Raw genomic sequence first — 16,888 nt, 5'->3', positions numbered from 1 at the left:
AAGAGAGATGCAGTGAGAATAAAAAATTCTTTACTTTGAAACAATGAATTTTACACATCGCTATAAACCAGCCAATAAAGAGGTATATAGAAATGTACAGATTTCTTTTACAAAATATTGGTTTCTTGTTCTGGCAGAAATGTGAGAGAAGATAAGATATTTCAAGGTACCTTTAAAAGATCTTTTAAAAAAATCAAATATAGTAGAGCTAGAACAATACAAAGGTTCACAGAGATTCAGGTTTGAGATTAATGTCACCCTGTCTGGATGGGGTTTTATTGAACAGATTCTGGCATAGCCCAAATTGAAACTAATTTGGCAAAAAGTGTGTATTTCATTCCATGCAGTTTTGCAAGAAGTAAATTTATAAACATAATACCCATAGTACAAACAATACAGAGTAACTCCAATGGGTCAATAAGAGCTCTCTGCTTCTGGACAGTACAATCCTCTTTCTCCTGTCTGAAAGTAATCATTTCTTTAAGGTGTTGATCTTAAATGGACTCCACTGCATGTAATTTGCTCACAGCTGGCAATGCCTCCCTGCATAGCCTTCAAAACCAGGCTGACAATTTATATTCAAAACCCCAGTGTTGTCTGGGTCCTGGTTGGCTTGGTGGGCCTTCTTCCTATCAATGCCATTGAGATTTGGTGTGGTATGGTTTCAGGGTCCCCTCCCTGGGATACACCCTATCACATACCTCTCCCATAGATTAGGTCCAGGAGCCTGATCCCTTTAGATCACAGCTTTTCTACATTCTCAGGAGAGAAAATCTGAATTCAGGTGTCCTCAAGTAACATAGAACTCAAAATGTGCAGCTACAAAGAGAGGAAATGCAGTACGAACTGAAGATTGGAAACTTTCATGATGTGTTGCCAGTGCACAGGGGGCATAGTCAGTTACCAGAACAAAAAAGAGGGCCCCCAGAGATAACACCAGAGAGCAACCAATAGCTACCTGACATTCTAATATTCTTTTTCTATAGTGGATAATCTAGCCTCATGGAGTTGGAGCTTCTTGGTAAATATTTCATCACAGAGTGGAGTCCAATATATCTATGTTGGGACCATTGCTTTGCTAATGTTTGTTAAGGGAAAGACCCAGGTGGCAAAATTGGGTATGATTCACTAATTGTATGCAGTCTGTCCCATAAAGGTCCAAAACCGTTCCTAACTTATGGACAGGATTCTTTCTGAGGACCTCCATTTTGTTGGGGGGGGGAGCAGAAGTGGAGGCTGAATTTGCCCATTCAGTACCCCAAGTTACACATTTCCTTGTATTAAAATTAAATTTCTTCATCACAAAGCAGTATTATCAAACTTGAAAGTAAAACACATTCCATTCCTATATAGCTTTACTCACAGACCTAAACAACACTGATACTAAGCTCCATGATACAAACAGTGCCAATGAAAAATGAATAAATAATTTAACCCTAAAATAAACAGCACAGGTCATTCTGACAAGAGCAGATCAAAACCAGGAAGCTAGATTAATAGCCTAGAGAGTACAACACAGAAGCTTCACTCTAGCAGACTATGAGCCAAATTCAGTGCTGATGCAAGCAGGTGCAATTCCTTTAATATCCCATTGACTTCAGACCCTACTAATGGATAACTTTTCTTTTTAGTGGGAGTTTTGCCTGAGAAAGGTCTTCAGGGTACAGGCTTTATGACCCACAATGCCTAGAGAACAAAACTTTACTCTTCCTCCCTGAAAAAGCAGGGTGTTGCAAAGAAAGAAAGAAAAATGGGTTAGAAATATAAGAACAAGTCTTGTGAGATTTCCAGTACTTCTGGGCTTCAGATGGGTCAAATACCACCAGAATAGGGATGTCCTTAATATTTCACCTAAGACTAGTAACTTCAGAGTCATACAAAGATATACAAATTAACAAACTTTTTTGAACTGCAGAATTGAGTTCAGCTTGGTTTCAGGGCTGGTGAAGACTAGAGTCATTTCTTTTTACAGACAAACTGATTTGCCCATATCTCCTTCTGACAGGAAAGCTGCTAGGCTGTAGAAGTTAGAAAGAAAAAAGAAAATGTAAAAGAATGCTTTAAAAATATTTCTTCCTGCTGTTCTCTCCCAGTACTGAAGAAACTGTAAACATAAACAATTACTCCATGACAAGGACAATAAGTACTTCTGATCAGAAATTATGTGTACTCCTTAATGAATTTAGATGAGTGGTTCCAACCTTTCTGGATAAATGTACCATTTTGCCACTCTAAGACATTTGCTGTACCAGCCAGTTCCCACCACCTCACATTCAACATGCAATGCTTTGATCTGCCACAGATCTTTGGCTGATTCAACCCCCAGTCTTACACCAGAAGCAGAAACCTGCATGTGTTAATGCCAAGAACAAGACAGTCAAAGAGAAAAAAAAATAAGCTTGCACCATTTTACTCCATTTTTGTCAACTCTTCCTTATTTAATTTTCAGTATCAGTAGCTATTCATTCTCTCCTCAATAGCTGCATAAGTTTGATTTTTCAAAGGAAATGTATCTTGGTGGCTAAAGGGACACTATTCAAAGTGGGAAAACCCAAAATGTGACCTAATTTATTTTCTTATACCTGTTTCCAGAGTCCATGTAATTCTTTATGTTTATGTGTTTGTGGATTGGAAGAATTTCAAATTAAATGTTTCAATATCTTTTTTGTTTTAAGAAAAGTCAAAAAGAAAATAGATTCCAGTTTCAAGTTTCAAAGTAGTATAACATATATTTTCAAAATTAGGAAAATGTCCTTTTATCTGAAAAGATTTAAGAGGAAGGTGCTTTTCTTACCTCTCTAAGATGTATGTTTTCCTTCTCCTTCTGGTCTAAAATCACTTCTAAATGATTAACCTGAGATTCAGCCTCGGCCATCCTTCGAGCTCTTTCGTTGTCATCTTCCATTCCTTTGGATGGCAAACCTTTACTTTGCAACATTTCTAGAAGCTTTTTTATTGATTCATCTCTGGCATTTAGTGTTTGCTTTTGTGTTTCAATTCTCAACTCCATTTCTTCTAGAGTTTTTCTCAAGAGAAAGAGCTCTTTAGCCTGTCTATCATGTTCTGCCTGAAGTCTTCGAAAATTCTCCTCTGTAAGCTCAATAGTAAAATGCTCAGTTCCTCGGTTTCCGCTTTCTTGTTGAAGAAGATGATTAAGGTCTCTCTGAGTCCGAAGCTCATCTTGAAGTGCCTGGATGGTCAGTTGCAAATGCTATAATACAAAAAAAAAAAAAAATAAGGTAAATGAAGGATCTAAATGTAGTTTTTCTTCTGTTAATCTATTGGTAGGTAAAGGTACAAAAGTTAATAGACTCAGTGATGATTCTACCATATAAAAATGTCAAATGCATCTGTGACAAAATACTTGTAATGAAGGTTTTCAACTGCTACTGGAAAAATATAAAACATGGATGGAAACACAAACACAAAATAGTGTCAGCTACAGGTAAAATTAATGCTTAATAAAACTAGGCAGTGAAGAGAAAGTGAACTGTTGCAAAAATCTCAAAGTGACACAACCACTAGTACACTTTGTGCCTATAAAGCTTGAAGACGCAGTATTCCTTGTTTTCTAAGTTGTTTCATATACTAGAAGTAATTCTGCCTTCCACTTTTTTCAGTGGTACTGCTCATGCTATAATGCAAATCATAGTCATCCCCATAAATAAAAATTAATAGCTTTATTTGCAAAAAAATAAATAAATGAACAACTTTAGTAAACAGGATTACTGCATCTCAAACAAACAAAAATAGAACAAATGATAAGCAATTCTGAATTTTGCAAAACAAATTGACTGCAAAAAGAGGACAAACCTTTGTTCTCCTGGCATCCAAAAACTGAACAGCATGGTAAATGAAAAAAATGAAGCAAAATCAACATAAAGAAAGGTCAAATGCAAGCAAAGAATATTCAACAGAAAGAACTGAATTCAACATAAAGTACTATCAACAGAAAAAAATCATTTTATTGTGTTATACAGTATAGCACTGACAACTTTATAAGAATTTAAACATATCACTCTAAAGCTATGACGTACTCTAGCCAGTGAATATATTACAAATGAATTTATTAGTGTTCCAAAAGTTGTAATTCCATCATTGAATAAAGACGACTTGTTTCCTTCTAGAGTACCATATATTTCTACACTGCAGATTGTCCTTAAGTACTCTGCCTGAATAAAGTGGTTTTCTATTCACTGATAGTCAAACCTTGCAGTCCTTACTAAAGGCAGAGTCAGTAGGAGATTTGCCTAAATGAAGACTAGATTTGGCCACAAGTAATTGTCCCAAATTGTTATAGTTTATGGTATAACTTCAGATTATATTGTTATTTGCAGTTTTCACAGCAGTTAATAATTCCCCTATATTCATGACATTGTCTAAACAATGTACTAAACTTCATAAAAATATAAACGTTTAGATAGTCATATGGTCCAAAACAAAAGCTTTTCAATTTCAGCAAGCATATCAGTGAGATTCTGATCATTTGGAAATATGGCACCATATATTTTAATCCTAATGCACTTTCTGAAGCTCCTCAAGTTCTCATATAAAATCACTGACAAGTAGGGCTGTTGATTAATTGCAGTTAACTCACATGATAAACTCAAAAAAATTAATCGTGATTAATTGCAGTTTTAATCGCACTGTTAAACAACAGAATACCAATTGAAAATTATTAAATATTGTAGATTTTTTCGACATTTTCAATTATATTGATTTCAGTTCCAACACAGAATACAAAGTGCACAGTGCTCGCTTTATATTATTTTTATTACAAATATTTGCACTGTAAAAATGATAAAAGAAATAGTATTTTTCAATTCACCTCATACAAGCACTGTAGTGCAATCTCTTTATCATTAAAGCGTAACTTACAAATGTAGATTTTTTTTTTGTTACATAACTGCACTCAAAACCAAAACAATGTAAAACTTTAGAGCCTACAAGTCCACTCAGTCCTACTTCTTGGTCAGCCAAGCAATAAGACAAACAAATTTGTTTACATTTACAGGAGAAAATGCCGGCCACTTCTTATTTAGAATGTCACCTGAAAGTGAGAACAGACATTCACATGGTAGGGTTGCCAACTTTCTACTCACACAAAACCGAACACCCTTGCCCTGCAACTGCCCCACCCCTTCTCCGAGGTCCCGCCCCCCACTCACTCCATCCGGGGGGGCCGGGGATGAGGGATTTGGGGTGTAGGAGGGTGCTCCGGGCTGGGACCAAGGGCTTCGGAGGGTGGTAGGGGGATCAGGGCTAGGGCAGGGGGGTTGGGCGCGAGAGGGGGTCAGGGATGCTGGCTCTGGGTGGCACTTACCTCAAGCAGCTCCTGGAAGCAGTGGCATGCCCCACCTCCCCCGGCTCCTACACAGAGGCGAGGCCAGGCAGCTCTGCGCGCTGTCCCATCTGCAGGCACTACCCCCACAGCTCCCATTGGCCATGGTTCCCGGCCAATGGGAGCTGCAGAGCTGGTGCTTGGGGCGGGGGCAGAGTGCAGAGCCCCCCAGCTGCCCCATTGCTTCTGGGAGCTACGCAGAGCCACGGCAGTCAAGAAGTCTGCCTGAGCCCTGCTGCGCCGCCACCCGGACTTTTAACGGCCCAGTCAGCAGTGCTGACCAGAGCTGCCTGGTTCCCTTTTCGACTGGGAGTTCCGGTCAAAAACCAGACACCTGGCAATCCTATCACACGGCACTTTTGTAGCCGGCATTGCAAGGTATTTACGTGCCAGATATGCTAAACATTTGTTTGCCCCTTCACGCTTTGGCCACCATTCCAGAGGACATGCTTCCATGCTGATGATGCTCATTTAAAAAAATAATGCATTAATTAAATTTATGACTGAACTCCTTGGGGGAGAATTGTATGCCTCCTGCTCTGTTTTACCCACATTCTGCCATATATTTCATGTTTAGCAGTCTCAGATGATGATCCAGCACAAGTTGTTCGTTTTAAGAACACTTTCACTGCAGATTTGACAAAAAACAAAGAAGGTACCAATGTGAGATTTCTAAAAATAGCTACAGCACTAGACCCAAGGTTTAAGAATCAGAAGTGCTTTCCAAAATCTGAGAGGGATGAAGTGTGGCACACGATTTCAGAAGTTTTAAAAGAGCTACACTCTGATGCGGAAATTCAGAACCCAAACCACCAAAAAAAAAAAATCAACCTTCTGCTGGTGGCATCTGATTCAGATGATGAAAATGAACATGCGTCGATCCACACTGCTTTGGATGGCTATCGAGCAGAAACTGTCATCAGCATGGACGCATGTCCTTTGGAATGGTGGTTGAAGCATGAAGGGACATATGAATCTTTAGCACATCTGGCACGTACATATCTTGTGACACCAGCTACAACAGTGCCATGCGAATGCCTTTTCTCACTTGTCATGGTGGTCTCACTGAAGGGGAAACCCTGCTTTGTCCCTACAGCCCTGATGGATGCATGAGAAAGATATCACAAATCAGGTCCAGCTAAAGCCTAATACAGCTCTTTGCATTTTCTTATTGTACATAAAAGTGACAGGAGTTTTTATCATTTTGTTTGGGCTGTAGGGTGAAGCCCCCAACTCTGAAAATGCCTGACCTAGAATGTAGGATTTTTGTGCGTTTCTACATTCAACTAAGATTTTACACACACACACACACTTCTCTAAAAACACAATCTGCAGCTAATATTTTGATGTTATGGGACACCTCAAAGGCCATCTTGCACTATCATATTATCTCTTTGCAGCGTGAAAGGAAATGGAATAAAGTTGCCCTATATATAATGCCCTGAATTTTAGGGCACAGAAATATAAAATTTGCCAGTTGGTATCAAACCATTGGTCCATCAAGTCCAGTATCCTGCCTCCAGCAGTGATACTTCAAAGGAAGGTGAAAAAATCCTATTACACAGCTGACCAATTGCACAATGCTGCACATAGTGGAAAAATTATCTTCTGACCCCTTAGGTGACCAGCTTGCATCCTGAACCATGGGATTTGGTTTCTTTCTTACTTTAGGGGACAAAATAGCAAATCTTATTATTGTTAAGAAAATTATTCAGTCCTTTTATAAATCCAGCCACAGTTAAACTGTATTACTTCCTAATGCACTGAACCCAGTCTCACTATACACTGTCTAGAGAAGTGATAGTTCCTTTTCCAAAACTTTACTATAATCTCTTGCTGTCAGATTGTTTTTGGCCCCTAGTGTATAGTAGTCAATCCCTAAAGCATGGGAGAATATTAATCAATTCGGAGCATTCTTTGCATATAAAAGCCATTGATACAAGTCTGAAATATCCCTCCAGGTTTCTTACATGGAATTTCTCCAGCATGATCTACTTCTTTCGTGGTCAGTGAACTAATTTTAGTACTTTTGAATTCATCCTGCTCCTAAACGTGATCCTGTTCTGAACAGATCTGGTTGAATACTCTATTCAATGAATAATTGCTGTTATTTGTCAAATAATAATATTAAGTTTTCAAACAGCTCTGGTTTGGAGCATCTCCTGTGAAGTAATATGCTCCTTCAATTCCCATTTTATCAATAGGAACTCAGGGCATGCAGCATCATGCAAGAAGTCTTCAGCATATCACAGGACCTTGTAGAATCCTCTTAGTAAAATCTTTTTTATCCATATTCTCTCAGAATTGGTTAATCAATAGTTTTCCTCTTACTGATAGAATCAGTCCAATACTCATGGACTAAATCCTGTAGTCCTTACTCAGGCAATACAAATGATTCTGAAACCAACCAGTTGCTGTAAGAGGAATGTTTGCTGTGAACGACTACTTTCGGATGTTATAAAATACACTGGAGAAAGGGACATTTATAAAATGGAAATATCAAACAAAATGTCAACAGGAAGTACACATACATGCACCAAAATATAAACAAATGGCCAGCAGCCAGGCAGTTCCTCAGATCCCAGCAGAGCTTTGCACAAAGAATGTGTATCATTAAAACAATCATCATCATCACTACCATCATATTACAACAAAATACTGGTGCCATAGGTGCCTTCAGACTGCAACAAGGTGTGGTTTCTAAGGGTATGTTTTTAAACAATTAGTCATCCTTCTTGCTCGTACCTTTGGAAAAATACAGCATGATTTCTAAGGCAAGCATTTCTAGGATACGCATTTTTTCCAAGAACCAAAATTCTCCAACCTTCACTCACTGAATAGTACTTTACTCTACTGAGGACTATTTGAAGAGTAAGGTTCTTCCACTGTGAGTAAGGATGGGAGAATGTGGCCCTAACTGACTATGGTTAGTAAATTATATAAATAGGTAGAAACAAAAAAAATTATAAAGAACAGAGTCCAAGAGTCAGAATTAGATTAATATAGGCACACTAATTAAATTTTTCAAATTTTGCTGTCTAACATTAAGTATCTAACTAAAAGTAGCTTGAGTTTTAGAGGTGCTGAGCACCTGCAGTCTAATGTTAGGTATCCATGTTTTAAATTTTTTCCTTCAGCAATTAAAGTAACAACATCCAGGGCAGGGACCGTATTTTTATTCTCTGTTTATACAGTGCCTACCAAGTGGGGTCCTGGTCTACTAGGACCCCTACTAGGCACTGCAGTAATACAAATAAATTATACCACCACCACCAATATATGGTGGTTGGAAGGGTCGAAGGGAGACAAAAAACAAAAAAAACTTACCGTTTTCTTTTTTATCTACAAAGATGTCTCTCTCATTTTACTTCTTTGCCATGCTTACCTTATCTGTTCTCCTTCAGAACAGAAGTGCTTAGCACTGCTTTAGGGAAGCTTTCTAGGATATTTGGGTCTCTTAACTAAACCTTAATCCTGACATGATTTCTCACAACCTAAAAGTCAACATAATCAATCCCATTTGGATTCAGATTCCAAATGCCTGTTGTCTACAAATATGCTCAGAATCTGAATCTTGCAGTTACTCCTGGCAGCCTTCTGAAGTCAGAGAGCAGGATTCCCAGGAGTTATTTTATCACAGCAGTCAACGTTTGACCAGAATATTAAGGACATTCAAAAGGACTCAAGCTTCTTCAAAGAACAAGGAAAAACCACATGACAAAAAGCATTGTTAATGAACAGTTTAGGATGAAAATTACAATTAAACCCTTCCCATCCCTTTCTGGCCTTCAAGAAAGCAAGTTTCCAATCTGCTCCCCAACTCTGTATCTGAGGAAGAAAATCAATCTGCAGTTCCACTGAGGTGCTGGAGGAGACTCCTGGAAACCCCTTGCTAAAAGTCTCCCCTGCTTCTAATGGGGTTCACCTCCCTATCTGGGTCCTGCAAAAGATTACTGAAACCTGGATATTGTAAATATACTTCTGAAATAAAAAATGTTTGCTTTTACAATGTGCCAAGTATTTTCAATATTATTTCTGCAGAAGAGATACCTATACACATTCCTAAATTTCAAATTATACAAGTTGAACATTGTGCTGTACTAGCAATATACTCCGTACAGTTTTCTTAGAGCTGATTGGAAATTTTTGAACATTGCTTTTCAAAAGGAATACTTGAAAATTTTCAGGTTTTTATTTTCCCATTTTCTAACCAGCTCTAGTTTTTATGAACAAAGTGCAAACACTTCCAGGGATGTGCAGCTTAGTTTAAGTTTAATTTGCCAAATAGCACTGCCTCCCTCCTTAGCTATAATTATGATTAATACTCTAGATATGGTTTATTTCATACCTGGATACCACAGCGGTTGGTTGATAGATGGATTAGGCTGATAAAATAAAGCATTTTTGTTTAGATTTCACAACCTCTCTTTCCAGCTCTGGGGCTTATCAAAAGCTAAACAGGTAAAATTTTATGGGATACCTTGCTGAACTATTCACAACATCACTATGTAACCCATATGTGGAACAGGGCATGATACAAGGAGCAGAGTTAAGGTTGCTTTGGACCAGTGCTTAACCAGGGCTCACCTCTAGACTTGGCAGTTCATAGCCCCAGCACCGCTGGGCTTGCTGCCTCAATTATGAATGTAAAAAAATTGCTTGAGCCCTGGCACCACTTTCATTACAAATTAAGCATTGCTTTGGACACTCTATCAGGAAATTTCATGATTTCTGTTTGTTGCTTGTCAGCTTGAAGTAGTTCTACTCCTATTGACTTCACTAGAATTACTCCTGCAGTTTTCACCTTAATGAACCCAAAAAAGTCCCATTCAAATAACAAAAATCTTTATTTTTACTTTTATATTGTCTTGTCCAATCCCCTTCAAACCTCTCAAAAATTTCTTCTGTGGGCTGAGGTAGTCCAGGGCAAATGGAGCTTTTCTGTTAAATTGAGAGGAGAGGCTAAAATAGGGTTTTAATGGAAAACCTCCTCCACCTGAAGAAACTGCTAAATCAAACTGTTAAATCAAAGAACACCAATTAAAAAGAATAATAGGGAAAACAAGAAAATTATTATTCAGAGCAGGGGGTCCATCTTAACCTTTTATGTACTTCATAACCTGCTGAAGCACTTTTGCTGGAAATGTGATAAAAATGACATTTAGATATCAATGAAATCTTTCAAAAATACATACTTACTGTTTAAAATGTGGGCAGTCTTCAAAAGACTGAATTTATATTTTTTCAGCAATTTGTTAATCTAGTAAAAGAATTCATTTTAACTTTAATATATATTCAGATATATCGTAATATGAATCTGTTATATTCTATTTGTCAATCAACATTATGTTTGGCCCTGTATATAAAACAGATTTCAAAATAGCCTTTGCTTCAGAGAGCTTAAAATCTAGAGAGTATACACAGAAAGACAGGACAAACTAGGAAGTTCAGATGAAAGAGTCAATTACATATTTTTTTAAAAATCGAAATGTCTTTTTTCTGTTTGTGGGTCACATAGCAGAAGTTGGAACATGAGGAGAAATTTGAGTGAGGAGAGCAATGGGGGCCCGCGTCAGAGTTTATTTCGTACAGTGGAGCAGCATGTAAGAATGCAGGCCTAACAGATAGAAATCTACCTATGCAGAGTTCTGCTGATTTCAATGGGACTCTGAATGGACTAAGATTCAGAGGCAGATCCCCTTTTAGGATCAAGGCCACAAAATGGCAATACAACATATTTAGTATTAAGTAAAGAAAAAAATCAAGCAATACCTTTCAATGTACATAGCAGGGTTGTCTTTTTGTTGTTGTTGTTGTTTTTTGTTTCCAATAGCCATTATAATAAGTTGGCTGTTTAATAAATAATAATAGTAATCAATAAAAAAAGCAATAACTACTTATTTTACACAACACCATACTGCCTGAAGATTCCCCAACTGTTCTGAAAACCATATATAGGAAACACATTATCCATGCTGCCACTGTACAGTCATCTATAGGGGTTGAAACATGACAAGTGCTGAACAGTGCACACTATATAATGGTTTAGGACAGTTCAGGAAAGATACCTTATTCAATGTAATTTTAGTTAATCACATTGGAATTTAGCCAGAACATTAATGTTTAACCCCCTATTATTGTGAAAAGTGCATCTACGGCTCAATAATTCTAAGTGATCAGCACCTCTGCTTTATGTCTCATCTAAAAGACAAAACCGGCCAGTTTTTCTACCAGCAAGATCAAACAAATGTCTTAATATTTTTTAATTGGATGAGGTCTACCACTTATCTCATGTTAGCCAAAGTCACTATTAAAAATTATTTCCATCATTTTCTGTAAGTAGGTTTTGTTCTAGTGTTTCCAGTCTAACATTTCCAACTAAGAAAAAAAGGCATTATATTTCTGGGGATTTTTTTGCTCTTTTCTGGTGTTAGCTGTTAATCAGGTTTCATCTTCATGCCTTAGAACAAGTCTGCGGGCATGTACTGTAATCACTCTCAAAAAGGCACTCCCTTGCCTTGGCCTCTTGCTTAAATACAAGTTTGATTTAAGTCAAACACTTGTGAGTTTTCAAGCCATGGACATGTAATATTAAATACTTTGCAGTGCCAACTACAACTCCTTCCATTAAACCATCCTCTGAAGTCAAATTGTCAGCATCTTATTACAAATCACTTGACAGACATGATGCAAGTCTCAAAAAATAACTTTTTTGCTAGCATAAATAGGCTGACTCCATGTTAAACCGCAAACAGACAGAAAGATTGCCTACTGCATTACTATTCCTTTAAGAAAATATGGTGTACAACAGATTTACAATGAACAACAATCCAGCATGCTATTGCATTAAGGTCATATATTAGAAGTGCTAATGGGAAAAGGCAGATTAAACTCAGTGGTGGAATTAGCATCTCAGAAATCTCAAATGGGAGGAGGTAAATATTGGTTCGGTGTGAGCAAATGTTCACAGAATTTTCAAGGACTGTTTATAATTCAAATATTTCTGACAATCCTTTTTAACAACCAAAAAATTAAAATTTCTTATAAAGTGAGCTGAAATTTTCAAAAAGTTGTTGCCATTTTTTAAAAAAATAACAATAAACTGGCTAAACCCATTACCCACCTGGAGGGATAAAAATATGATTTCACATGTAGAAATAAATGGAGTGTAACTTTCCCAGGAAGCTTATAATTACAGGAGATGGTATCATATGATCCTCATCCTCCTAAAAATGAATTATGCTAGGGGTGTCTGATCTAGTTCACACTGCGGTCAATACTGACATTCCCAATGACTTCAATAGCCTGAAAGCTGTTTCACAGTCAACTTCAATATTGTCTTATAACATGAGGGCAATAAAATCACATTCTCTAAACTATTATATTCCATAGTCTTATTTACACCATTAAAAGCAGTACATATTTTAGTATAATATTGCTATAATATTATAATTATAATGTGGGTCCCGGAACAGAATAGGCCCACTGCTCCTCCTGCATGTCATAAGAGGTGACTAAAAGGGGGCTGCCTGGAGAGGGATGAGCTCCGCCAGGTTAGAAATTTGCCAAAGATACACCATATGATGAGCAAGTCAACCATATCCATACCGAATTGGTCGCAGCTTGGGTTAATAATGACCGTGCCATCCGGGCAGACGCGACAAGTATACTACTGGTGTAACCCAACAAAGAGAATCCGTGGAAGAGATATCATCATAGCCACATGGAACGTAAGGACATTGAGACAAATAGGGAGGTTGAAAGAACTCACATACGAAATAGAGCAATACACCTGGGAATCTCTAAGGTCACAAAGAAGAACTTCGGAGAGGCCACTGTATTTCAGTGGAAAGGACAAACATGTCAACAGCGTAGAATTTCTTGTGCATAAAGACATCGAGAATTCAGTATTAGGATGCCACCCAACATCCAGCAGGGTTATTTCCATCCGTCTAAAGGCAGTACTGTTTAATATCACAGTGGTACAAGTCTACGCCCCTACAACAGACTATGAAGATGAGCAAATTGAAGATTTTTACAATCAGCTCCAAGACATCATGGATAAGGTACACAAGAAAGATATCCTGATTGTACAGTGAGATTGGAATGCTAAAGTGGGTACTGATGCACAGGCAGATTGGCGAGATTATTGTGGCCCTTTCTGTAATGCGGTAACCAATGAGAGAGGATTGAGATTTTTGGAGTTTGCCAGCTATAACAATCTGGTTCTTACACACACATTAGGAGCACATAAAGCATCTAGACAATTAATGTGGCACACACCTAATGGTCTACATCACAGCCAGATTGACTACATCATGGTGCAAAAATGATTTTGTTCTGGGATTAACAGAGCTAAAACAAGGAGCATCCCCGGTGCTGATACTGAAAGTGATCACGACCTTGTGATGCTAAATTTTTGGCTTCAGCTAAGGAAAATCATCAGACCAAAGTTCACCAGAACCAAGTTTGATTTAGAAAGACTCAGAGATCGAAACATTGCAGAGTCATTCCAAGCAATGATCGGCAGAAAATTTGCCCCGCTCCTTGCTCTAGAGGAAGACATAGAAACAGTGACCAACAATTGCAACACTGTAATGAATGAGGCCGCAGTGGACATCCTGGGGAAACATCGTAAGACGACAAAACCATGGGTCACAAATGAAATACTACAAATGTGTGACATTACAAGAGAATTTAAGAGAGACAAGAACAGCACTAAGGGAGCTGATAAATACTGAGCAATTGGCAGAAATATCAAGAAAGGAATGAAGGTGGCCAAGGAGATATGGATTGAAAAAACAATGCTCTAAAATTGAAGAGTGTATCAATAATAAAAATAGCAAATGAGCCTTCCAGGTTGCCAAAGATCTGACGAATGGAAGATGGAACAAAGCTAACTCAATTCAAGACAAAGAAGGGAACAATCTTACAGAAGAAAGGGACATCATCAATAGGTGGACAAATTACAGCTCTGATCTATACAACCACCAGACAAATAGAGATCTTAGCGTCCTAGACAGCCCAGATTCAACAGAGGAGGATGACTTTCCAATACTGAGTGAAGAAGTGGAGACAGCTGTGAAATCACTCAAGAATGGAAAGGCTACAGGTATTGAAAACATCCCAGCTGAACTGATGAAATTCAGAATAGAAATAGTAATAGATGTACTCACCAAGAACTGCAGCAAGATCTGGCCCTCCACGTGGACACAGTCACTAATCATCACTCTGCCAAAGAAAGGCAACCTGCCATTGTGCAAAAATTACCAGACCATCCCAGCAAAGTGATATTGAAAGTCATATTGAACAGATTGAAGCCAAAAGCGGAGAATATCACTGCTGAAGAACAGGCTGGCTTTCGTGCTGGAAGAAGTACCACAGAACAGATTTTCAACCTTCGTGTTCTATGTGATAAGTACTTACAACACCAGCAGGATATCGACCAAGTCTTCGTTGACTTCAAGAAGGCGTTTGAGTATGACACGAAGCTCTCTGTGCAACCACGAAGAAGTACAATGTTGGTCGTAATCTTATTCTTACCATTAAACAACTGTATGCCAATGCCAGCAGTGCAGTTCTCATCAATGGCATGAAAGGAGAGTGGTTTCGTACCACTATTGGAGTACAGCAAGGCTGCCTTCTTTCACACACACTGTTAAACATCTACTTGGAGCGCATAATGACTTATGCCCTAGAAGATCATATATGCACAATCAGCATTGGGGGGCAAACAATCTCAAATCTTTGGTTCGCTGATGACATTGATGGTCTGGCAGGCAGCGAAGATGAACTTGCCAACCTTGTGAAACGATTGGATGAAACCTCCGCAAAATACAGCATGGAAATCAGTGCAGAGAAAACCAAGCGAATGACAAACAAACATGACGGGATCAGCTCACATATCACCGTCAGTGGACAAGAGCTGGGGACAGTGAAACAGTTCAAGTATTTGGGGCAATCATCACTGATGAAGGATCAAAGATAGAAATTCTGGCAAGAACTGCGCAAACAACAGCAGCAGCGACAAAGCTAAAGTCAATTTGGAGGAATAAGAACATCTCCCTCGAATCCAAACTGAAACTGCTGCACGCATCAGACATCTCCATTTTTCTGTATGCGTGTGAGACATGGACCCTTATGACAGAACTTGAACGGAAAATACAGGTAGTAGAGATATTTCCGGAAAATCCTGGGGATCTCCTACTTCGTCCACTAATGAAGAGGTCCGCAACATCATCACCCAATGTGCTGGGTCATATGAAGACTGTTGTCAGACGCTACCGGTGTGGTGCTCTGCTCTGTTCAATGTTGATATCAATTGGCTGCGTGCGTGTGTTCCCTCTGTGTGCTGTCCCAGCTCTGCGCAGATAGCTGACACAGCAGACCCCGAGAGAACCCCCAATGACCACAGACTCTAGTAAGGTACGAAGGCATGTCGGCCAGTTTTATTGCCTTTAGAGATTCACAGTCTCCAGCTCCTGGGCAAATAAAGTCCAAGGTGCTGCTAAGGTGCTGCTAGCCAGTACATATGTGCTCCCTTGACAATGGACTCAGCTCAGTCAGTGGCGGGACTTTCCAATGTGCCCCGGCCGCCCTAGCTCACCTCCGCTGCTGCTGCTGCCGCTCGCGCGCCGCTACTCGCCCTCCCTCCCAGGCTCTCAAACCTGGGAGGGAGGGGGAGACTCCGAGTGGCCGCGGCGCAGGCGCCGCTTCTCCCCCTCCCTCCTAGGCTTGAGAGCCTGGGGGAAGGAGGCAGGGAAGGGGCGGAGTTGAGGCGGGGCCGGGGGTGGGGTAATTAAAAAACAGGGGGGGGGGGTGGCCAAAATTGTTTTTGCCTTGGGCGGCAAAAATCCTAGAGCCGGCCCTGACAGTACAGAGGAAGAGAAGAAGAGGTAGACAGAAGAGGAGAATGGACAGGAATGGACTTCTCAGAGACTCAAGCACTGACACACAATCATCAGGGGTGGAGACAATTGGTTGATTGCTCATCAATGATGGTGCCCCAACGACCAATGCAGTTATGGGAGTGATGATGATGATGACCATGACAAGTTATCTATATTGCACTGCTGAAAATGTTCTTTTTGATAGTGTCCACTGTATCTTTATTAATATACAATAAAAGCCATTAAAGTCAACATTTTCTAAACCTTATCACAGAGTGCCTGTGTGTATCACCTTTTCTAAGTACAGCATAGGCTGAAATGTGGTAACTCCTGGGAAATGCTATATAATAATGATTGTACTATACTTATTATTCAAAAACAATTAGCAATGAACAGACAGAATCCACCAGGCAGCACAAATGATAGTATATGAAGGGTACATGGTCTTATTCTTCCCTGATGTTATTCTTGCCAAACACGCTAGCCCAGGGCCGGCTCCAGGCACCAGCTTGCCAAGCAGGTGCTTGGTGGGGCAGCCACTCCAGAGAGGGGCGGCACGTCCAGCTATTCGGCGGCAATTCAGCGGACGGTCCCTCACTCCCGCTTGGAGCGAAGGACCTCCCGCCGAATTGCCGCCGCAGATCGCGATCGCCGCTTT

The 16,888-nt window shown here is 39.4% G+C and overlaps 1 protein-coding gene across 1 annotated transcript in view; it reads right to left on the bottom strand.

The window, feature by feature from the left end:
• The window catches only part of ERC2 (ELKS/RAB6-interacting/CAST family member 2), a 633,577-nt gene that overhangs the window by 513,211 nt on the left and 103,478 nt on the right, over nucleotides 1-16,888 (bottom strand). The window contains exons 2-3 of the mRNA XM_026650452.1: nucleotides 3,814-3,837; nucleotides 2,795-3,211 (exon numbers count right to left, since the gene is read on the bottom strand). Of these exons, the coding sequence (XP_026506237.1) occupies nucleotides 2,795-3,211; nucleotides 3,814-3,837 (441 nt within the window). The remainder of the gene's footprint in view (nucleotides 1-2,794; nucleotides 3,212-3,813; nucleotides 3,838-16,888) is intronic.

The sequence above is a fragment of the Terrapene carolina genome, unplaced genomic scaffold (genome assembly GCF_002925995.2).
Source record: "Terrapene carolina triunguis isolate 2854851 unplaced genomic scaffold, T_m_triunguis-2.0 Scaffold89, whole genome shotgun sequence".
NCBI classification, from domain to species: Eukaryota; Metazoa; Chordata; order Testudines; family Emydidae; genus Terrapene; species Terrapene triunguis.
The sequence above is the reverse complement of the archived record's forward strand: the minus strand, read 5'-3'. Positions and strand labels throughout refer to the sequence as shown.